This window comes from Gopherus evgoodei, chromosome 20 (assembly GCF_007399415.2).
Source record: "Gopherus evgoodei ecotype Sinaloan lineage chromosome 20, rGopEvg1_v1.p, whole genome shotgun sequence".
NCBI classification, from domain to species: domain Eukaryota; kingdom Metazoa; phylum Chordata; order Testudines; family Testudinidae; genus Gopherus; species Gopherus evgoodei.
Window position 1 is genome coordinate 1,622,486 of NC_044341.1, and position 23,459 is coordinate 1,645,944.

General features: G+C 46.3%; 1 protein-coding gene across 1 annotated transcript; it reads left to right on the top strand.

Moving 5' to 3' along the window:
* Positions 1 to 909: 909 nt before the first annotated feature.
* GNL2 (G protein nucleolar 2) lies at positions 910 to 22,951 on the top strand. Its single transcript, XM_030539150.1, has 16 exons — positions 910 to 1,025; positions 1,950 to 2,034; positions 2,975 to 3,069; positions 4,730 to 4,869; positions 7,663 to 7,847; positions 8,575 to 8,641; positions 10,612 to 10,770; positions 11,277 to 11,390; positions 13,260 to 13,388; positions 13,766 to 13,870; positions 14,439 to 14,597; positions 14,784 to 14,891; positions 16,411 to 16,838; positions 18,867 to 18,946; positions 19,673 to 19,770; positions 22,696 to 22,951. The coding sequence occupies exons 1-16, from the start codon at positions 962 to 964 to the stop codon at positions 22,840 to 22,842; spliced, it is 2,163 nt and encodes a 720-aa protein (XP_030395010.1). The 5' UTR covers positions 910 to 961; the 3' UTR covers positions 22,843 to 22,951.
* Positions 22,952 to 23,459: the final 508 nt, after the last annotated feature.

Below are 23,459 nucleotides of genomic sequence, written 5' to 3' on the forward strand. Positions count from 1 at the left end.
ATGTAATGGCTAGTGTGAGCAGGGCAGGTGGTGACGTCATGGCCCCGTGTCATTAGGGCCGGGGGTGATGTAATGGCTAGTGTGAGCAGGGCAGGTGGTGACGTCATGGCACTGTGTCACTAGGGTCGGGGGTGATGTCATGGCTAGTGTGAGCAGGGCAGGTGGTGACGTCATGGCCCCGTGTCACTAGGACCGGGGGTGATGTCATGGCTAGTGTGAGCAGGGCAGGTGGTGACGTCATGGCCCCGTGTCACTAGGGCCGGGGGTGATGTCATGGCTAGTGTGAGCAGAGCAGGTGGTGATGTCATGGCCCTGTGTCACCATGGCCCTGGTGATGTCATGGCTAGTGTGAGCAGAGCAGGTGGTGATGTCATGGCCCCGTGTCACTAGGGCCGGCGGTGATGTCATGGCTAGTGTGAGCAGAGCAGGTGGTGATGTCATGGCCCCGTGTCACTAGGGTCGGGGGTGATGTCATGGCTAGTGTGAGCAGAGCAGGTGGTGATGTCATGGCCCCGTGTCACTAGGGCCGGCGGTGATGTCATGGCTAGTGTGAGCAGGGCAGGTGGTGATGTCACGGCCCCGTGTCACTAGGGCCGGGGGTGATGTAATGGCTAGTGTGAGCAGGGCAGCTGATGACGTCACGGCCCCGTGTCACTAGGGCCGGGGGTGATGTCATGGCTAGTGTGAGCAGGGCAGGTGGTGACGTCATGGCTCCGTGTCACTACGGTCGGGGGTGATGTCACGATGTCGGAGCCCAGCTACGGACGCCGCAGGGTTCGGGGGCGGGCGAGGTTGCCACAGTAACCGTCACGGCGGAAATACGTCACGGTCGCCGCCGGAAGTGCTCTTGTAGCTGCTTCCGGGTTCGGCACAGCGCGTGGGGCTGCCCGCGAGAGCCTCGCTGCCCCCCCCGCCCCCCGCCTCCTCCTCGGGCCGCGACCCGCCGAGCCCCGGCCGCGCGATGGGGAAGCCCCGCTACAAGGGCCGGAGCAGCATCAACCCGTCCCGCGCCAGCACCAACCCCGGTACCGGCCCCCCGCCCCCCGCCACCGTCTGCCACCCCCCCGGGCCGCGCCCCTCCCGGGCCGTGACTCTCCGCTCCCACCTTCCCTGTCTGCGCCCCCCCCCGCGCGCCCCCCCGGGCCGCGCCCCTCCCTCGCCCCCTTCCCCGCCACCGTCTGCCACCCCCCCGGAGCCCTGAGCCTCCGCTCCCCCCTTCCCCGCCTGCGCCCCCCGGGCCGTGACTCTCCGCTCCCACCTTCCCTGTCTGCACCCCCTGCGCCCCCCCAGGTTCCCCGTCTGCACGCCCCTGCCACCCTGACCCTCCACCCCCCTGGGCCGTGACCCTCCCTGCCACCTTCTCCATCTGCACCCCCCTGCCACCCCCCTCGGGCCGCGAGCCTCCCTTGCCACTGGCCCTGTCTGCACCCCCCTGCCAGCCTGATCCTCCGCCCCCCTGGCCGCGCCGGGACTCCCTCCACAACCTTCCCCATCTGCACCCCCCTGCGACCCCCCCCCGGCCACAATCCTCCCCTGCCACTGGACCTGTCTGCACCCCTCTGAGACCCCCCCAGGCCACGACCCTCCCCTGCCACCTTCCCCGTCCGCACCCCCCTGAGAACCCCCTGGGCTGCGCCACAACCCCCCCTGCCACCTTCCTGGTCTGCACCCCTCTGCGAACCCCCCGGGCTGCTGTGCCCCCCTGCTACCCTCTCCCCTGGGCCCCGATCCTCTGCCCCCCCATGGTGCACAGCGACCCTCCCCCACCACCTTCCATCTGCACCCTCCTGCGACCTCCGCCTCCCATGCTGCGTGTGACCGTCCCCCGCCACCTTCCCTCCCACCTTCCCTACCCCCCCGTGACATACTTCTCTCCCTTCACCCATCCTCTGTGCCTCGACCCTCGCCCACCACCTTCCCTCCCTCCTAACTCTGACTTGTTTTCCTAGATCGGGTGCTGGGCGCCGGGGGGCACAATGTGCGGGACCGGGCGACCATCCGGCGGCTGAACATGTACCGGCAGAAGGAGCGCAGGTGAGGCTGGCAGCTGTCGAGGCTCTTGGCGGCCAGCTGAGCACCTCCCCTGGCTTGTAACTGTGGGTGACCCAGGGCAGTGGGAATCTCAGCAGCCCCATTCTGCGCATGCACTTGGGTCCAGAATAAAAGCTTCCCCGCTGGCAGCCTTGGGTCAACCTTTGGGTGCAGACCTGGGCCGTGAAGGGCCACTGCTCTTCTGCACCAGTGGAGCAGGTGTAAGTCTCCTTCAGGTCTTTTAGGTGTTTCCCAAACCACCAACCTACGCTCAGTGTTATGGGGGTTGGCAGCACTTATATAGCTTGCTGTGCCAATAAAGACTCATTGATGATTCCTATTCTTGTTCCCCACCTGGGTGACCCAGATGTCTCCTGATCTGATTATGAGCCAATGGGCAGTTATTGTTTCCAGTTGTTCACCTATAGTGATAGTGGGAGGAAAGGTTCACTGAAGGAGCACGTCTGTGTGTGCTCGTTCCATTGGCACTGGCATATACTGCCAAACATAACGGCTTCATCCAAATATGCCTTGTGCAGTAAAACTGATTGCCTAAAGCCTGAGGTCATATCCCTTCTTCAGTAAACTGAGTCGGTTTAGGCCTGGTCAGTACTTGGATGGCAGACTGAGATCCTGGTCACACAGGGCCCTGTGGTATGTTTGCAGGAATAACACTGGCATCTTGGCCAAATTCCAGTGTGGGCGAGGATAGGCTGGCTGATTTAAATCCTCCTGCTGTCTCAGCTATACAAGTTAACTTGCCCTTCCAAATAGTACTGTAGCTGGTAAAAGTGCCCTTGTGTATACAGTGATTGTTTGCTTAGGACTTTCATTCAGACAAGCCACATGGTTTTTGTGTTGTCTTGGAAAGAGTGAACTGTGGCCCTTGCTGTGTGTCTCTGCTGCTCGTGTACTTACACAAGCTCTCATTTTTCTCTCTTAGAAACAATCGTGGTAAAGTGATTAGGCCTCTGCAGTACCAGTCCACAGTGGCACCAGGAACAGTGGCAAGAGTGGAACCAAATATTAAATGGTTTGGTGAGTGTTTCTACCTCGTGACTCAGTGAGGTTAAAATAACGGTCACTCAGATGTTCTAAGGGGATGATGTGCACAGTATGTCCATGTTCCCTGGAAACAAGATCCATTGGCCAAACGTTTCCAATGTGATTATTGATTTGAGGGGGGGGCCAACCTGAGATGCCTTAAAGATGCTTAGTTTTCAGAGGGTGGGTTCCCAGCTTTTTCTGAAAATCTGGCCCCTTCAAGGTGTATAAAATTGGGACTCCAAAATCACTGATTGCTTTTCCACATCTTGGCCACTGTTATGGTGTAAAGAGAAACTAGCTTTTCCCATTGATGAGGGAAGCACATTCCTTACCCGCTGAAAGAACAGAGGCTCTTGCTTCTCATAGGGAAAGCCTTGACTGATGTCCATTGCAGCATTTGCCTGGCAAGGTTAAGAACCTGAGTTGTCTGTACTGATGGAATGGGATGCAGGAAAGTTCACGTCATGCCACTATCTTGGTTTTGATCCCTTTAATGTTTTATGACTTATAATGTATATTTATGGAAAAAGCTACAGTAAAAGCCAGTAGCATTTATATACTTAGGGCAGGATTTTTAAAGGTATTTAGGTGCCTGAAGATGTAGATAGCTGCCTGGTGGGATTTCAAAGGTACCTAAATTCCTTTCTAAATCTGTGCCTTGGTCCTTGCACTGAACTGTCATGCCAAGAGCAACCCCAGTGGCACTGGATTTGTTTTGATGTCCCATTTTCCCGTAGGTTCTCTCCTCTTGTGTGTGTGGCCACTGGGCATACACTGGAAGAGTGCAGCATTCCATCTGCCTATTGGGAGTCCCTGCTGTCCTAAGGCAATGTAATGTGAATGATGCTTTTAGAGCCCTGGGAATCCTTGTGTGGTCCTGGCTCCATATATTGCTAAAGGACACACACACTCATTTGGAATATAGACTATAAAAACATATTTGAAACTCATGAATACCATCTCTCTTACATTTTAGACTCTGATCAGGGAGATCCCCTGAAGCAGGGAGTTTTCAATTGAGTCTTATCGTTTAAGAAGATTGCCCAAATAGACACTGTTACAATTGGCATGATGCAAAATTTGCCCCTTTTTCTCTTCTCCGCACATTAATTTAGAGCCTCCCTAATACTAGTACAGAAACGCAACTGCACAGCAGCACCCTTTTAAGCAGGAGGGCTGCAACAGCTCTAAATCAATGGTTGAAACCAATCTGTAATGGCGGACTTGTGACCAGGGCAGGATTGTAAGGGTTGTAGGAACTGCTAGACTGGATCAGACTTGAGGTCCATTTAGCCAAGTGTCCTGTCACCAATAATGACCAGCACCATATGCTGCAGAGGAAGATGTGTGCTGTAGGCATATGAATGATAATCCGTCTCTTTGTACCATTCATTTGCATTTGCCCAATAAACAACTGGGTGTGTTGTTGCTAGGAGATGCTTTTTTAAAGTGTCTCTAGGTGGTGGGAAGGAAAGAATGGAGTGGGCAAGTCAAGGGTTAAATTTGACTGTGCCTCTATCCAGTGAAAGATCTGTTTTTCTCCCTGGTATTTTCAGCTCCAGACAGAGCTCTAGCGCATCATTTGGGTTGTGTGTGCCCTATGCCCAGTGTGGGGATGTGTGAAGGTGCAATGTTTATTTTTCTATACCAGGAAATACCCGTGTGATCAAGCAGTCGTCTCTGCAGAAATTCCAAGAGGAAATGGAGACTGTTATGAGGGATCCGTACAAAGTGGTCATGAAGCAAAGCAGGCTGCCGATGTCCCTTCTCCATGATCGAATTAGACCTCATGTGAGTATCGCTCATTTCCTCACAAGAAAAGCCCGTTAGGAACTAAGGATAGTTCTGGGCAGGAGCCTCGGTTTATTTTCTGGAGGTCGTGTTGTATCTGTTCAGTTTGGTGAAGAGCTGTAGGGTGTCCTCTAAGGGCAGACTCAGTTCCCCCATTCAATGTCACGGTCTCTTCTCTGGCAGAGGAAGGATGGATACAGCTCTCTTGGGTGCCTGCTAGTGCCACTGTGTCAGCCTGAAGGAATCACTGAATGAGCTGAGGTTTCCTAACAGCTTGCTATCCCGGGCTGTGGTCTTATAAGCTAAGCAGTGTATCATCCTGTCACGACTTGAGTGGGAGAGTACAGGGTGCTGCAGACAGTGCTGGTGCTGACTCCCAATGTGTCTACACTTTGAACTGGGAGTGGGCCTGCGAGGCACCTCACTACCACCTGCTCTTAGTGTGAGGGAGCCTTGTCTGTGCTTGCCAGGGTCAGCTCCCTGACTCTACCAGCCACAGCCAACACAAGCACTTTCCGCTCAGCCTGTGCACGGTTTGCCAGCTCTTTGCAGGTTAGCGATAGATACACTCCTACTCAGGAGTCCTCTGGGCATCCCCCTGGATTCCCAGCCCCTGATGTACTGAGCACTCACAGAATTCCCAGATCCTCTGCTCCCAAAGGAACAATACTCCCTAGCTTACCGCTTACACTCTGGATCACACAGCTGAGCACTCGCAGAATTCCCAGATCCTCTGCTCCCAAAGGAACAGTACTCCCTAGCTTACCGCTTACACTCTGGATCACACACAGCTCTTTGTTTTTTTATAGCGAAAGCAAAATCTAAGTTTATTGAACAGAACAGAGATTCAAAGGACAGCAAGCAGAAATATTGGAAACAAAGGATTAATTATAAAATTAAATAATCACACACGTTCTAGAGCCGAAACTTCACTAACAAGATGTCCTCTTGTCTAATAAGGCATTGGTTACCACAAGTCCTTATCACAGCTCTTGTCAGCAGGATGGCTCAGACGCTCCTTTCATAAACTTGTCTCCCCAGATGAAGGATGCCAGGGCATCTTTCTGCACCCCTAGATATATTAGACCACTCCTTTGTTCTTCACCTGTAAATAGGGTCCTTGGATGGGAACAAGTCCTTAGCCACCTATTTTAGGATAATCTGTGTCTTAATTGGTCTTGGTCTCTAAAGGCTTGGATTTTATTGAGGTTGTACAGAGCTAAACCTGCCATGGACCTCTAAGTAACACATCCTGAGTGGGCACTTCCACCTGTGCATTGTGGCTCCAAAATCTTATTCCTTTCTGTTTGTCAGTGCTGTGACATTTCTGCTGTTCACAAAACAGCAAAATAGCCTGATATTTGGTAGGTTACATTTCCCATGCCTTGCAGAGTAGTTACTAGCAACATTCCTATTAGTAGTAGACTTTTAACCAGACACACAAATCAAACGAGTTCAAAGAACTTTCCTCTTAGTACAAAATAGAAATTAAGGCATAGTTACTGCCTCATGTTCAATCAGCGATAGAGAGTAAATCAGTACCCTGTATGGTTTTTCAGTACCCCTAAAATGATCTGTTCAAATGTAGCTCTGGGATCCTGCTTATGAGCAGGCAAAGGTGGTTGTAACATTTGGCTTCTTGGTCTGGTGACTGGTGAGCGTATGGTTCAGTGTTCTGAGTGAGAAGGCCTGACTCTGGGTTTTCATCAGGCTGCTTGTTTGCCCTTGAATAGCCTCTGTGGTTCATAGTTGATGTACTGTGAACTCAGACTGGAGCTAGCAGTACTTTGAGTGGGTTACTGCACTGGAATATTTCCCAGGGGTTGGGAAGATGTATAAAATTAATATGAATGAAATAAAGCAAGTGTATTAGCTGTGTGTAACCAATAAGAAGGTCTGTATTATCCATTGGGACTTAATCTCTTTTGGCAGGAAATTTGCCTTAAAGCAGTTTGTGTTAAAGTGCCAGGGTCAGATGGCTGTGGCAGTTTGTTCCCATGCACTCTCTGGTTCCAGTGCTTGTGATGGCACAAGTGACAGCCTGACAATGAGTTCTCGAGGATGCTGGTCTCACACTGCTTGCCTCCTGTTGCGTGATAGATCCTAACTCAAATTAGTGTTTTTATCCTGAGTCAAAAATTCCTGTGCATATAACTTTCTTTCAGACACATCAAGTTTTAGTTAGGGTCAAGTTTCTCTTATCATATCTAAGCTATTATTTTGGAGTCTTGCTAGATGTTTTCATATGAAGACTTTCCATGTGCATCTAATAAAATTTTTACCTAAATTAAGTGAAATGTTATCTGAAACTAAAATGCACATTAAAAAATAAGTGATTCTTTTTATCCATGAAGTAGATTCATTTCCAAGAAAATGTTGGCATTTGTCGCTGGTCTAAAATAAAAACTATGAATTTGAGCATGATTATTCTTGACAAAATCTGTGAATTTGGCGAGATTTGTGCACTTGTTAGAAAAACAAAGGACTGATCAAAGATAACAGTTTATTTTTCATCCTTGTAGTCTCAATTATATTTGACTGAGTTTATAATAAAAGACATGAAACACAGTTCTTTGGCAAGTGTAACGTAATTTGTTTGCTTTCCTTTTTATTAAACAACTATTCTTGTATTTCTCAAAGGGAGTTAAAAACTTAAGACATCCAGATAGTGCGTATAGCACTTCTTGTGACAGTTCTTTGGACCTGAACTCAGCCTTTGTATGTTGCATGTTTTGAGCCATGGCAAAGTTAAAGCATGTTTTTATTACTTTTTACGAACCTATCTTCCCTCAGAATTCCAAAGTCCACATTCTTGACACAGAAACTTTTGAAACAACCTTTGGCCCCAAATCGCAAAGGAAAAGACCAAATCTTTCTGCGAGTGATGTGCAGTCTCTTCTGGAGAACGCTGAGGCCTCCGCAGGGACCTATGACCAGGGCAAGGACCGAGACCTGGTGATGGAAGATACTGGAGTGAGGTAAAAAGCTGGGCAGAGTTAGTTACGGTCAGTGTTTAAACTCCTTAAGAGCAATGCATGTTTTAGTTTCACCCTTGAAAATGTCCACTGTGCTACTCGTACTGTAGGGAGGCTTAGAGAAAATGAGAGGCTGAGGGGAGATAGACTATTTAAGGTGTCCAACATGGTCAATATTTTGTTGGATTTTTTCTCTTGCTGTCTGTGTGCCTGCATAGTTAACCTAGTGGCTGATTCCATATGCATGAGGCAGGGATAGCTCAGTGGTTTGAGCATTGGCCTGCTAAACCCAGGGTTGTGAGTTCAATCCTTGAGGGGGCCACTTAAGGATCTGGGGCAAAAATCAATACTTGGTCCTGCTAGTGAAGGCAGGGGGCTGGACTCAATGACCTTTCAAGGTCCCTTCCAGTTCTAAGAGATAGGATATCTCCATTAATTTAATTTGTCTTCAAGTGTAATTCATGATGCATGACATCTCTGAATATCTACCAAGGGTGTCTTGAGAGTAACAGGAGCCCAGTAGGGGCACAAATACAGGCACGTGAAAAGGTATATCTGTTTGGAACTGCTTTATTGGTATTCCTTCTGCATATCCCTAGGCTGATCAGGACTGTGTAAAACCCAAGTATTTGTCACTTTGGCCTCATCTCCTGTGTGTGTAGATGGCGTAAGAAAATGCATCTTCCTGGTCTTTTAGGTGCTGACATGTGTTTGATAATCCACTTCTTAGGGATGAAGCACGAGAGGAGATCTACAAGAAGGGACAGTCCAAAAGAATCTGGGGCGAGCTTTACAAAGTAAGTGTAATCATGCAGAGGTTGAGAGAGATTCATACATTTGAATTTCCACAACTTGCTCATGGGAGGCGATTTTAAATTGGTGATCACTCAGCCAAATGCAACAGCACACAAGCCTGCACAAACTAGTAACTCCATAGAACAGTGATTGGGATGGCTCTGTGAAGACCCTTTGTTGATGGAGTTGGACTGTAAAAAACCAAGTGTGGGCGTAGCAGCATTCCCTCCTTCTTCTTAGCATATATACAGCATGCCTCAGGTGGCATGTGACTAGAATTTATCACCAAACTTGTTCTGCAGGTTGGATCATTAACTTCCCCTGCCCAGGCACTCATGGGGAGCGTGACATGAACATTGATCCATATCCCCCGGCATTCCCATGGTTAAAGCTCACTGCAACCATAAAATAAGTGATGGTTTCCCTTATAAGGAAGGGTGGCAGGTATGTTGCTTGCCTGCCTGCTCTCTCCTCAGCTTGTTAAAGAGTCTAATCTTAACCACGAGGTCTGGTACCACTATGCAACAGCAACTAGAACATGGGAGAAGAAAGGTGTAAAAGGATAGAGATTCCCACAGTCTTCACTCAGACTGACCTTGAACCCTAAGCGTACAACCAATGGGTGACTGTCAGGGATAAGGCACAAACCTTCCCTGGGTCTTCATCTGAATGGTTTATCTATAGTGATGTCAAGGTTGTTTAGGCTAAAACATCAGATTTGGCAGGGTTCTTCTGAAAGGCTCTGACCTTCAGCCCTTTCTGAGTTGCATCAACTGCTGGAGGAATGGGAACGAGCCATGGTTAGAGCGGTAACAGGACCAGATGTGCATCCTCTTAGTTACTGCTAGACTAACGTGACGTTGCTCGTCTGCTTCTTGCTCCGAGTTTCTAAATGCAGCTTATAACCTGTACAGCCACCTCTCCACTTAGAGACCTTGTGTAAATGCTGAGAACAATAAGGCAACCTGAACAGTTTTCAATTAAATGGGTGCCAAAAATGCAAGACCTAGATATGAAACAAATTCACTTGGCCCTGAATCAAGCCGTATAATGACTGCTCCCTGTTGCAGGTGGTTAGCCAACTGACTGCACATTCCCCCTTGTTTCTTGCATGTTAATACCGATTCAAGAAACATTGTTTGCATCATGATCACCTGTAAAATGGTGGTAGTGATTTTGGAATTGGCCTGCTGGAAGTGCGTTTGTACTCCAGTCAAGGTTTTATTAGTGCCTCCCTACTATTACTCACACCGTTTTGTCAACTGTCTGTAATGGACCATTCTCTTACCACTTCAAAAGTTATTTTTCCTCCCTTGGTATCCTGCTGTTAATTGATTTATCTCGTTAGACTGACCTCACACTTGGAAAAGCAACCCCCATCCTTTCATATATTTATACCTGATTCTGTATTTTTTGCTTCATGCATCTGATGAAATGGGTTCTAGCCCATAAAAGCTTATGCCTAAATAAATTTGTTAGTCTCTAAGGTGCCACAAGGACTCTTCATTGTTTTTGCTAGGAAATGATTGCTCTTCAACTTGATTGATTGCTGGAAACAGTGCCAGTAAAGGAACATGATCAAGTGGCCTAGGCTCCACATTTAGGTGCAGAGTTTTACAAAATCAAAGTGACTCTGTACTAGTTTATGCAGAGTCATTTTAATTCTGTCTATTAAGGTGATTAATTAGAGCCTTTCCCTGGAGCGTTTGCAACCAAAATGTCATAGAATCATCCTTGCACATAGGAAGCCAGTGACAGTCTATATACACGAGTAACTTCACTGTCCGCCACGGCCTCAGTGGGAAAAGTAAACCCCTTGGATAACAGTCTGTTTGACTAGCCGAAGGGACAGTGCGAGTCGCACATGGAGAGGGGGAAAATATAAGTGTTTTTAGCTTGCCCATTTGCCCTTACGTGCTGCATTAGCTTTCAGCCTGAGGGTCCAAACTCCTCTCTGTCCATGGATTTTCAGGTGATTGATTCGTCTGATGTTATTGTGCAAGTTCTTGATGCTAGAGATCCCGTCGGGACTCGTTCCCCACATGTCGAATCTTACCTCAAAAAGGAGAAACCGTGGAAACATCTCATTTTCGTCCTGAACAAATGTGACCTTGTCCCTACTTGGGCCACCGTAAGTACTGTCCTTTGTAGCCTATGCTCTGGTGCTAGTGTCAGTCCTCATGCTACAGGGTAGAATGTAACTGGTCAGTGGGAGCTCCTCTAGGATTTCCTGCCATCAGAGTAGGAGTTACACTGCACATGCACCCAAGTTTTGCTTAGCTGATCAACAGTCACCAGCCACAAACTCTCTACTTCCTCTGGCTGGTTGTAACAGTTCAGCTTTTTTCTTGCGAGTATGCTAAGTGCTAGTCCTCTTAAGAGCTAGCTTGTTTTATATTGTTCAGCTAATTGGGTTTAGCTAGCAATGAAACATTTTTGGAGTATTGTCCTGCATGTATAAAATGGAAGACAAAGCATTTACTGTAGGGTTTGAGAAACAATTCAAAGATCTTTGAATTTTCAGTTTCCTCAGACAGTTGTTTGAAACCAAGTCCTGTGATCAGGCTGAGTCGCTGCACTTGTTTTTCTGGGTCCCTAGCATGAACCTCCTCGCTCAGCAGTGTGCTTTCTCTCTAGAAACGCTGGGTTGCAGTCCTCTCCCAGGATTATCCGACACTTGCTTTCCATGCCAGTCTCACAAATCCCTTTGGCAAAGGAGCCTTCATACAGCTGTTACGGCAGTTCGGAAAGGTACATAACAGGTTTTTTTTTTTGTTTGTTTGTTTTTTTTTGTTTTTTGTTTGTTTTTTCTTCTTAGTTGCTGGGCTTCAAGGTGGAAAATGTCTTTCTGCAGCAGCCTAGACACTGGGCTGTGCGTATCAGTGGCTGACTCCACCTGTGAAGAGCCCTTTGGGGAGTGATTGGAACATGCTGTTTGTTGCGAGTTATTGAGAAATGTGCGACACAACCCAGGCAGGCTCAAAACTCAGCCTGACCCAGATACATACTGGCCAGGGGGTGTCGTCTCTAGGCACCCAGGAAACTCCCATTAACACTACTTAGGAACACATGAGCATGTGGAGGGGAAGAACGTACTTGTGCGGCTCATTTATGCCCTGCAAACTGATACTCTCCCATGAAGATGATGCCTCTTTGAAATAATCATCTTCTTGAGAGAGAGAAGTCAACAGAATAGTTTCCTTTGTAGAGGACTGATTTCCTCTCGAGTCCTACATCTGTATCTGTATCTTGTCAACAGATTCCGATTTATATTTGTTTCTCAACCCAAGTGCTTTTTAACTTAAGACATCGATGAGTAATTTCATAGCAGCTGAAAACGCAAGTGACTCATTTCTGGCTCTTCAAACAAAGGTTTTGGAATATTTCCTTCAGCACTTGAAATCAGCTCTTTGAAGGCCTGTTAGCTGTGATAAATTTCTCTTCTTAGAGCAGGGGTCTCAAACACACGATGCGGCCTGCGGAGTTATTTCCTGCAGCCCACCAAGCTCCCCTCACCCCACCCAGCCCCCGAGCACGCCGTGTGCCCGCTCCTCCACCTACCTCCCAGCACGTCCCGCCACCAAACAGCTCTTTGGCAGTGCTTAGGACTTTCCAGGGGGGAGGGAGGAGGAGTGGGGACGCGGGCTCAGAGGAGGCAGCGGGAAAGAGGCGGGGCCAGGCAGGGATTTGGTTAAGGAGTTGAAATGGGGCAGGGAGTGGGCAGAGTTGGGGCAGGGACTTTGGGGAAGGAGTTGGAATGGGGGCAGGGAAGGGGTGGGATGAGGCAGGGCAGGGGCGGAGTCTCATAGAAGGGGTGGAATGGGGGCTTTGCAGGCACAAATCAACACAGCTTCCCATCACAACACACATTTGCCCACCCTCACTCATACTTACCATAAACTTGAGTGGCTAAGTGGCAAGTCCTTTGCTAGTAAGCATATATTGGGCTACTGTGACAAAGCAGTAAAAGTCAGTGAAAAATCACTGTAAGGTGCTATACAATTTAAGAAACAGTATGTGACCCTGTAATTAAAAGATTATGTGATAACATATAGTCTCAAAGGGGCAGAGAAAAAGTTGTGTGTGCAACCCTGACTTCGACACGTGTGCTTAACTGTGCAGTCTTAACGTTCTCTTAGTGTCGTTTTCTGTATGGAATGTGGTGCAATTTGCAAGCAACACTGAGATTGGTTTCGTCTCAGGATATCAAACCTAATATGGATGCTCTGGCTGATGCAAAACGCTGGCCAGCTAAGTGGCCAAAAATGAAATGATGTCAAAATTAGCACTGACTTTAAAAAAGTAATACGTTGACTTTTAATAGCATACTGTATTACTCTTCATTTCTGACTATACTTTCGTATCGTTGTATGAAAGGGGGTCAGTGATGCAGCCCTTGGGCCAATGTACTAGTCGTCATGTGGCCTTTGTGGTGATTTGAGTTTGAGACCCCTGTATTAGGGAGACCCTGTTCCTTGTGATCAGGTTTGCACTGGGACTGTATTTGCACTCCATTTCTCTAAGAGGAGAGGAACTGCTGAGAATTCCCACTTCGGAATTTTAATAGCAACCGTGCCTTTCTCTACAAGGCATTCATGAATGTGTGTAATTTCTTAACAGTTGCACACAGACAAGAAACAGATCAGCGTGGGCTTCATTGGCTATCCAAACGTTGGCAAGAGCTCAGTGATTAACACGTTACGATCCAAGAAGGTCTGCAATGTGGCTCCCATTGCCGGTGAAACAAAGGTAGGTAGGCCGTGAAAGAACCTTGGCCTTTGGGCAGGTAAGAGGTCCTAGACACAGAATATAAACATAATCCCTGGGGCAAACCATGGATTTGAATTTATGCAAAAATACATGGACATAGTGTCACCACCTGGTCCAGTCCTGCTGTCTGGATGGACACCAGTCTTGTGATTGGATCTAGCCTCTGAATGCCACATAGTGCTCAGCTTCCTGGGGCTGGGCAGTGGCTGGTCACTGTCCTTAGCTCTGGGTCTCTCAGTCCCTCAAGTTCATAAATTGCAGTGCCCGTTTTAAGGGTAGTTTCATACCTTTAAAATGCAGAATCCAAGGCTGCTTGTGAAGAAGGGTAAAGCAGGAGGACTGCTGGTCTCTTGCAGGTCTGGCAGTACATCACCTTGATGCGGCGGATCTTCCTCATTGACTGCCCAGGTGTAGTTTATCCATCGGAGGATACAGAAACTGACGTTGTGCTGAAGGGAGTGGTGAGTATCTGCGGAGAATGCTGGAAAGGCCCATTTTTCTACTGTTGATGCAGTTTGAAGAGATTCTAATACTGACTTCCTCACCCCAGGGACAACTTGTGATCTGTACGTATGACAAACTTCAGAATGGGGATGAGGCTGAGGGCAGTAGTCATGCTGTTTGGTCTGACCATAGGATGGGGTAGAGTTCCAGGAGCCGAAGCAGTGTGCACACATATGATATCTTAGTTAACGTACAGAGTAAAGGGAAGTTTTACACATTTAAAGTGAACCAGGGTGTCTTGGGGCGGGTGAGGAGGGTGATGTTTGACCCTTCGTTAGAATCTCTTGATTGCTTGGAACTCTGTAGAATTTCTGCAGTATTAGAGCATAACAAAGTGCTGCCTTTCCCTTTAAAATCAAGCTAGAAAAGTTTCCGTTGTGGTTGGGAGGAGGACGTTAGAGAGGAATTGTTGAGGCTGAAATCAGTTTGCAGCTGTGCTTGCCCAGAGCATCTGAGCCTTTGACTTTTGGCTGACCCAGAGTGATGCTCACGGGGCTGGGCGCTCTGTTTTCCCCTCGTTTTTAGGTTCAAGTTGAAAAAATAAAGAGCCCTGAAGACCATATCAGTGCAGTGCTTGAAAAAGCGAAGCCAGAGTACATTAGCAAGACGTACAAAATTGATACCTGGAAAAATGCAGAGGATTTCCTTGAGAAGCTAGCCTTCCGGACTGGAAAACTGTTAAAGGTGAGCCAGATTAAAACACTGCCTGCATTTTCACAGCTCTTTGTAACCTTGGGTGAGTGGGGAGTGTTTGAGTAAAAGTCCCACATTATACATGGGGAATTCAACTCTCCAAGCTCCTTTGAGGTGAGGTGACGGGGTACATTTGCCCTTGTGAGTTCAGACACAGATCATTACTGTCTGTTCCAGGGTGGAGAACCTGACATGCAGACTGTGAGCAAAATGGTCCTCAACGACTGGCAGAGGGGCCGTATACCATTCTTCGTTAAACCACCGAATGCAGAGCCAGGCCCTCAGGTGAGAACATTTACTTCCATTCTGCAGATGTGGTAACCCATTTCCCTTCTGCACACCATTTCTTAGCAGCTTCACTAGCATCGCTGAGGATGGCTTTCCCTCAGTGTTTCAGGTAATGCTCATGTGAATTCGTTAAACAGAGAGAACACACAGCAGGAATGTAGCAATGTCCTGACTGGTTGTTTAAGCTGGTTTGTATTGGTTAACGTGCAGACATTTCAGCAACTTTCACAGTATTAACTGATGTTAAATTTGGGTGGAAAATAAATTCTCTTTTTCAAAGAGATGATTGGAAAGTTGTGCATAGGATTAGAGTTTGTTTTGCAGTAAGTGTAACCATTCAGGACCGTGGCCCCTCTCTTCCCTCTCTATGGTCCACCAAGAGCATCCATCCTTAGGGCCTGGCCATCACCTCTCTTGGCTGGAGACCTGCATCTCTCCCTTCTGACCAGGGTATTTCCAGGCTGTACCGTTCCCTACCTACACAGTCAATTCCCCACGCCTAAGCAGGCCTGCTCTGCTTTTCTCCTCAGGCTATAAACAGCATAATTGCCCACAGTTAAGTTACCACACCGCTCTTTCTAAGCAAGCACACTTGTCCTTAAGATAAAAGAGAAAACACACAAACTACAGAGAAAACACACAAAAAACGATAAAAAAACCTACATGCATGCTAATACACTTACCAGAGATCACGCCAACTCCAGCAAGGCAGGTGATCGGTCCTTCAAACCCCACACGGGGTTTTCTGGGGTCACACGTTTATAACAGGTGTTAGCTTAGAACAAGCATCCCCATGGGTCTGTGAGACACACCTCTATACAGTTTAAGACTTAGAGCTGTGAATAAGTAATTCACAGACAGTGGGCTCCTTTTAGGAGCAAAGCTCCAAATGGCTGATTTCTTGCCTAACCAAAAGGGTTACGTGTGCATAGTTCTCCCATTAGAGGTTTCCTGGGAAACCCATGTAACTTTGAAAGTTCACTTTGTTTCAAATGGTGCTTTGATGCTTTTATCTGACGTGTAGCACATGAATTACTTATTCGGTAGTTCCTGAATTGCAGTGACTCTTGGATTGTTTCCAGCTTTTGCCACTCAGTAGCAACTGTGGATATTTTTACCACTAATTGTTTTTTAAGGGATTGCATTATGGCCAGTCCCAGTTGATAGCCCTGTGACCCTTGACGGAGTTTCTGGAATTATGTGCACTCTTTCAGGATTACTTGTTTTTTGAGAAATGTAAGTGAATGTGAATTGCTGTGATACATAAGGGATAGAGGATCCATTCTGTAGGATGCAGTAACTGAAGGCAATTATTTGAAGATATTAATTGTTTGAGTCAATTTACCATTCCAACCATACCTGAGACTATGGCTGTACAAGGTCACATGGCTGATTTGGTACAGGTTGTTGGTGGTCAAAGTGTCTGGAATGTAATGGGGGTAATGGCTGTGTAAGATCTTGCCTGTAGGTAAAATGCCTGGGGTGCAAATCTCACCTTTCCTTCTCTTGCTTATAGCCCTCATCTTTAGAAGTAGCTGCAATGCCAAGCCAAGCTGACAGTGAGGAGCAGAGCTCAGAGGCCGTAGCTTCGAACACGGAGTTGGTAGAGGAAGAGGAGAACAAAGCAAACGCAGAAATGAAGCAACTCATGTCTCACGTCCGGCAGAACTTTGGGAAGATTAATGTGGCAACTCATTTCTTGGAAGAAGACCTGGTTCCTGTAGATATATCAGATATTGACAAGATGGACAGTGATCCTTCTGGAGGAGAGGAGGAGGAGGAAGAGGAAGAACAGCAGCAAAACTTAGTTGAGGATGACTTCAGCTCCCATGGAGAAGCTGCCAGGGAGGGCTCCAAGGCAGTTATTAAGATTTTGGAGGAAAAGATTGCAAAATACAAAAAATTCCTGGCCAAAGCCAAAGCCAAGAGATTCTCAGCAATAAGGTATTTGATTCTGTTCAGTTTTGAGAGTAAAGAATTGCACAAGAGAAAAGATCAGGCTGAATTCAGTCTATTATTGGGTTACTAAGTCACATATCATTCAGCTGCTTTCCTGTATGATAGGATTTCTATTCTGGGCCAATAATTGAATAATCTTCTCTCAAAACCAAACATTTACTTAACTGAATTTTGAATGAGGCCTGTTTATCATCTTAAAAACATCTAATGCTTTGACATTTATGGGAAAACAGCTCCTTTAGCTGTCATGAGTGAGTTAGTATTCTGTTTTTGCCAGCTTGGGCTGATGTCTTCTTTCAAAGCATTTACTTTGCTCCATGCTCAGTTTTTCAGCTCTTGGGAGGGAAATGAGCCAGTGGAAAAGCCATAGTTTGCCTCATTTTGGTGTCCTTAGTCAAAGGCCCTTAGAATCACTGAACTCTAGCTGATAGCTACGCTAGAACCAGTTATGCTGAGATCATGCTTGATCTTTGATGTAGTGAGGCCAGCGGTTGTGGACATGCCTGCATCCCTGAGACCTGTCTGGTGGATACTGCTGGCCCAGTTTGGGCATAACTGGGTTTGCATGGATAGTTAGAGATCTCCCACCAACTTTGTGCAGATAAAGGGGATGGAGACCAGGCAGGGTTGGCAGTTTTTTCCAGAAAAACTGGTTTAGGACAGAGCTCAGCTAAATTCATGGTTTTAACTGAGCTGAAACCAGTAACTGGTAAAATAAATAAATAAATAAAATTATTATTTAAAATATACTCATGAAAATTACTGAAAAATATTTAGCAATTTGCTGATAGTTTTGCAATGCAGATGATAATGAAAACTGAAATAAGTTGTGACATTTTCCTTGAGAAAAATACTGACTCAAACGGCACAGACATTCTGATGTTTAGTATTACATAACATCTATTAGTATTACACCCACTTCAGTTTTACTCTTTATTTGTAAACCCTAAATAAATCTCTGAATCTGCTGCCTTATGTAACCACTATTTCAGTGTGTAACTAAAACTAAGTGTAATGCAGTGTGCAGAAACAAAACAGATTTTAAACCAGAAAATGCCTTGAATTGGGATTAACTAGTATTTCCTGGGGCAGTAGAAACCACCTCTGGTCCATACCATGCCCTCCCTGGTATTATGGATGACTTTTTCACTCTCCTTGCACTGCACAAAGTGACCGGCCATGAGCATCTATTTCCTGAACGCGGCTGAAGCTTATGGCTTTGCTGGTGTTTCGGCTACTAGGATCTGTGGGGGAGTTAACAGAGTTCCTGGAGCTGCTGCTAATCTTCATGGTATCACAGAAATGTAGGACTGGAAGGGACCTCAGTAGGTCATCTAGTCCAGTCCCCTGCACTGAGGCAGGATTAAGGCTTATCTAGACTGTCCTTGACAGGTGTTTGTTTAACCTGTTCTTAAAAACCTGACAGGGATTCCACAGCCTCTCTAGGTAATTTGTTCCTGTGCTTAATTACCTAACAGTAAGGTTTTCCTAAAGTCTAACCTAAATTTCCCTTGCTATTTATTTGTTGTCCTGTCCTCGGTGGTTAAGGAGAATAATTTATCACCCTCCTTTTTATAACAACATTTTACTACTTAAAAACTGTTATGTCCCCCTTAGTCTTCTCCAGACTGAACAAACCTGATATTTTCAGTATTTCCTCGCAGATCATGTTTTCTAGACCTTTAATCATTTTTGTTGCTTTCTCATGCTACTGTCTTCAATTTGCATGCATGCAGAGGAGTTTGGGTAAGATAGTCTATCTGGCAATAATGGACTTTCTAGGTCTTAGCCAGAGGAGAACTCCCAGCAAAGCCATATGACCTTATTCAAGTTTTGGGTATCTTGCAGACTTATTTGAATTGTTAATAAGACTCTGGTTTTAGAAGTGGCTTTTTGCTGAGCACCGTGAGCACTGTTTCTTTATATGCAGGACAGGCCTATAGAAAAGGTAGCATCATGCTGCTATTTTGGGCACAATCCCATGAGAATGTCTCTCTGCTTTATCTGTTGTAGAATCCCCAGAGGGCTCAGTGAAAAGGTATTCACAACATCTGAGCAGAAGTCTGAAGAAACCAAAGAACCAGAGGCCAGAGGTAACATGAAAAGGTCTAAGTCCGCCCCAGGTCTTAGCGCAGAAACCCTGAGAAATGGAGGCATTTACTGCTAGTCTCAGGGACCAGTTTCTTCTTTCCCTAAAACTATTTAAAACTTGCTGATGAGTTAATCTGACTTGAGGGCTCCCTGCAAAGCTGCAGGTTGCTCTGGTTTCCGAGCTCTCACCTGATTGTCAAGTGTTGTGTGCCCTCTGGCTGTGCCAATGAGGGCCAAGTGGTGGTGTAAGAGTCCTGGTGTGTTTCAGGTGTGGATGGGGGTGATGGACAGCTCACAGAGCACACCCTGTACTTGGCAATAGTCCTGGCCCAGTAGTTTCCCTTCCCAGAGAAACATGGTGAGGCTTGATCTGATGGCTTCCAAGATCCTGTTTCCCTTGCAGGCACCAAGAGGGCTCGATTTGGGAGTCAAGGTTTGAAATCAGCAGATGGGGATTTGACTCTGACACAATGAGTGTGCAGTGGAGTTGTCCCATTAGATAGAATCTTGCACAGCGCTTCGAAAATCTGCCCTTAATAGCAGCTTTTATATCAAATGTCTAATAGTTCTCTGACAGACAGGCCACGTGTATTATAAATGTGGCTGGCGCAACTCTAGCATTGTTCCATGTACTGAAATGCAGGATTGGCATGGAGCCAGCTGCCTCAACCTATGCAAACAGATCAGTGCGGGAAGGTGTCTCTGACTGTTTAAAATACTGCTCTTAGGGTGCACCAAAAAGGGAAAGAAAAGGAAAGCACAAGAGGGCGAGGAGGAGGATGCCCTTCAGGGTGAAAAGCCTTGCAAGAAGCTTACATCCAAAGAAGTAAGTGTTACCGCCTATAATCCCAGCTGCAGAGGGCAGGGAGTGGAAGCTTTGGCTCCTTTCAGATACCTCAGCTTCTTGCATGTCAAAGATTTGGGGATGGTCTTGGGAGATGGTGGGTGATGCACAGTGCCTCTGCTTGGCACTGGCAGAACGGTCAATCTACATGGCCTTCCCTCTGGCCAACAGTAACAGTCATGATGTGCTCACAGGTGACCAGGCCTCCTCGGCGTGGATGAGGAGTCTGCATACATCTGTGAGAGGGAGGGATTTGAAAGGGAGAATTCTCCTGCGGATGTTCAGTGTGTTTCATACACGAAGCAGACAGATGACAGAATGGGGGTTGGTGCGCTGGGAGTAGGGGGCAGAATTAGGCCTCGAGGAAGCAAGAGTCAATGGATGCTCCATTGTGTGGTCAGCCCCCACCTTCACAACTAAAACGTCTAGTGCTGTTGATACCTGGGTGCTGCAGTAAAGTCTGAAAGAATCATCCTGGTGTAATACGTGAATCAACCCCATGAATGCAATTCTGGGCCTCAAACACAGTCACTTCAATATGACATGACTGATGTAGCAAATCTCTCTTTAGGGCCTTGCCATGAGAGGCAACCTGCTTCAGTTGATAGGGCATGAAACTGGGAGCCAGGGTGATCTGGTGGTAATGGAAGGATGACAAAAGGGAATGAGGATATGGAGGTGGATATTACCATATCTGAGGTAGAAGCCATACTTGAACAGCTTAATGGGACAAAATCGGAGGGCACGGACAATCTTCATCCGAGAATATTAAAGGAACTGGCGCATGAAATTGCAAGCCCGTGAGCGAGAATTTTTAATGAATCAGTAAACTCAGGGGTTGTACCGTACGACTGGAGAATTGCTAACGTAGTTCCTATCTTTAAGAAAGGGAGAAAGAGTGATCCGAGTAACTATAGGCCTGTTAGTTTGACATCTGTAGTATGTAAGGTCTTGGAAAAAATTTTGAAGGAGAAAGTAGTTAAGGACATTGAGGTCAATGGTAATTGGGACAAAGTACAACATGGTTTTACTAAAGGTAGATCGTGCCAAACCAACCTGATCTCCTTTGAGAAGGTGACAGACTATTTAGGCAAAGGAAATGCAGTAGATCTAATTTACCTCGATTTCAGTAAGGCATTTGACATGGTTCCACATGCGGAATTATTAGTCAAATTGGAAAAGATGGGGATCAATATGAGAATTGAAAGGTGGATAAGGAACTGGTTAAAGGGGAGACTACAACGGGTCGTACTGAAAGGTGAACTGTCAGGCTGGAAGGAGGTTACTAGTGGAGTTCCTCAAGGATCAGTTTTGGGACCAATCTTATTTAACCTTTTTATTACCGACCTTGGCACAAAGAGCGGGAATGTGCTAATCAAGTTCGCGGATGACACGAAGCTGGGGGGTATTGTTAACACGGAGAAGGACCGGGATATCATACAGGAAGATCTGGACGACCTTGTAAACTGGAGTAATAGTAATAGGATGAAATTTAATAGTGAAAAGTGCAAGGTCATGCACTTAGGGATTAATAATAAGAACTTTAGATATAGATTGGGGACGCATCAGTTGGAAGCAACAGAGGAGGAGAAGGGCCTTGGGGTATTGGTAGATCAAAGGATGACTATGAGCCGCCAATGTGATATGGCCGTTAAAAAAGCTAATGCGGTTTTAGGATGGATTAGGCGAGGTATTTCCAGCAAAGATAAGGAGGTGTTAGTACCGTTACATAAGGCGCTGGTGAGACCCCACCTGGAATACTGTGTGCAGTTCTGGTCTCCCATGTTTAAGGAGGATGAATTGAAACTGGAACAGGTTCAGAGACGGGCTACTAGGATGATCCGAGGAATGGAAAACCTGTCATATGAAAGGAGACTCAAAGAGCTTGGCTTGTTTAGTCTAGCCAAAAGAAGGCTGAGGGGGGATATGCTTGCTCTTTATAAATTTATCAGGGGGATTAACATTAGGGAGGGAGAGGAATTATTTAAGTTTAGTACCAATGTAGACACAAGAACAAATGGGTATAAACTGGACATTAGGAAGTTTAGACTTGAAATTAGACGAAGGTTTCTAACCATTAGAGGAGTGAAGTTCTGGAACAGCCTTCCAAGGGGAGTAGTGGGGGCAAAAGACATATCTGGCTTTAAGATTAAGCTTGATAAGTTTATGGAAGGGATGGTATGATGGGAGAGCCTAATTTTGGCAATTGATCTTTGATTATTGCCAGATAAGTAGGCCCAGTGGTTGGTGATGGGATGTTGGATAGGATGGGATCTGAGTTACTGCAGAGAATTCTTTCCTGAGTGCTGGCTGGTGAGTCTTGCCCACATGCTCAGGGTTTAGCTGATCGCCATATTTGAGGTCGGGAAGGAATTTTCCTCCAGAGCAGATTGGCAGAGGCCCTGGAGGTTTTTCGCCTTCCCCTGCAGTGTGGGACATGGGTCACTTGCTGGTGGATTCTCTGCAACTTGAAGTCTTCAGACCACAATTTGAAGACTTTAATAACTCAGACATAGGTTAGGGGTTTGTTATAGAAGTGGATGGGTAGGGTTCTGTGGCCTGCTTTGTGCAGGGGGTCGGACTAGATGATCACATTGGTCCCTTCTGACCCTAGAATCTATGAATCTATGGTGCAGGCTCTGCCACAAGCTTACACAAGCTCATTAGCTCTCCAAGCTTCTGTTCCCCTGCTGTGTAATGGGGGTATCATTTACCCATCTCTGTCATGCACTTTGAGATCCGTACAAGAAAAATCTAAATGTGAAAGCTTATTTGTGCCATTTAAAGCTCATGGTGAAGAATTTATTTCTGATCATTTAATTTCAAAGAAGAATGTGATACAAGCCAAACAAAATAAGCTCTGCCGAATGTGTTGGTTTTACTATGTGTGACTGCATCTCTTTGCAGAGGAGAAGAGCTGAGAGGCAGCAGCACACCAAGAAAGTTGGGGTCCGATACTACGAAACTCACAATGTGAAAAATAAGAACAGGAACAAGAAAAAAAGTGACTCAGAGGGACAGAGATCAAAACACAAGAAATTTAAATCTAAGTAATAACTGGGGCTTTTATTAAATTTAACATAAACCAGTGCCTTTCACTAACAGAGTTTTTTTTCATGTACAACTTGCATTTCTGTATTCAAAGCCAGCCTTGTGTCTTGATACAGTGATAGATGAACATAAGTACGTCCATACTGGGTCAGACCAAGGGCCCATCTAGCCCAGTATCCTATCTGTCAACAGTGGCCAATGTCAAGTGTCCCAGAAGGAATTAACAGAGCAGGTGATCATCAAATGATCCATCCCCTGTCGCTCATTCCCAGCTTCTGGCAAACAGAGGCTAGGACCACCATCCCTGCCTAATAGCCATTGATGGATGTTATCCTCCATGAATTTTTCTAGTTCTTTTTTGAAACCTGTTATGTTCTTGGCCTTCACACCATCCTCTGGCAAAGAGCTCCACAGCCTGACTGTGTGTTGTGTGAAGAAATACTTCCCTTCATTTGTTTGAAATCTACTGCCTATTAATTTCATTTGGTGATCCCTAGTTCTTGTATTATGAGAGAGTAAACAACACTTCCTTACTTTCTTTTTACCAATCATGATTTTATAGACTTCTATCTATCATATCCCCCTTAGTCATCTCTTTTTCATGCTGAAAAGTCCCAGTT

Coding starts and splice junctions, on each gene's coding strand:
- GNL2 (XM_030539150.1), top strand. CDS start 962: ATGGGGAAGCCCCGCTACAAGGGCCGGAGCAGCATCAACCCGTCCCGC. Junction 2,035..2,974: donor TACCGGCAGAAGGAGCGCAG/GTGAGGCTGGCA, acceptor TTTCTCTCTTAG/AAACAATCGTGGTAAAGTGA. Junction 3,070..4,729: donor ACCAAATATTAAATGGTTTG/GTGAGTGTTTCT, acceptor TTTCTATACCAG/GAAATACCCGTGTGATCAAG.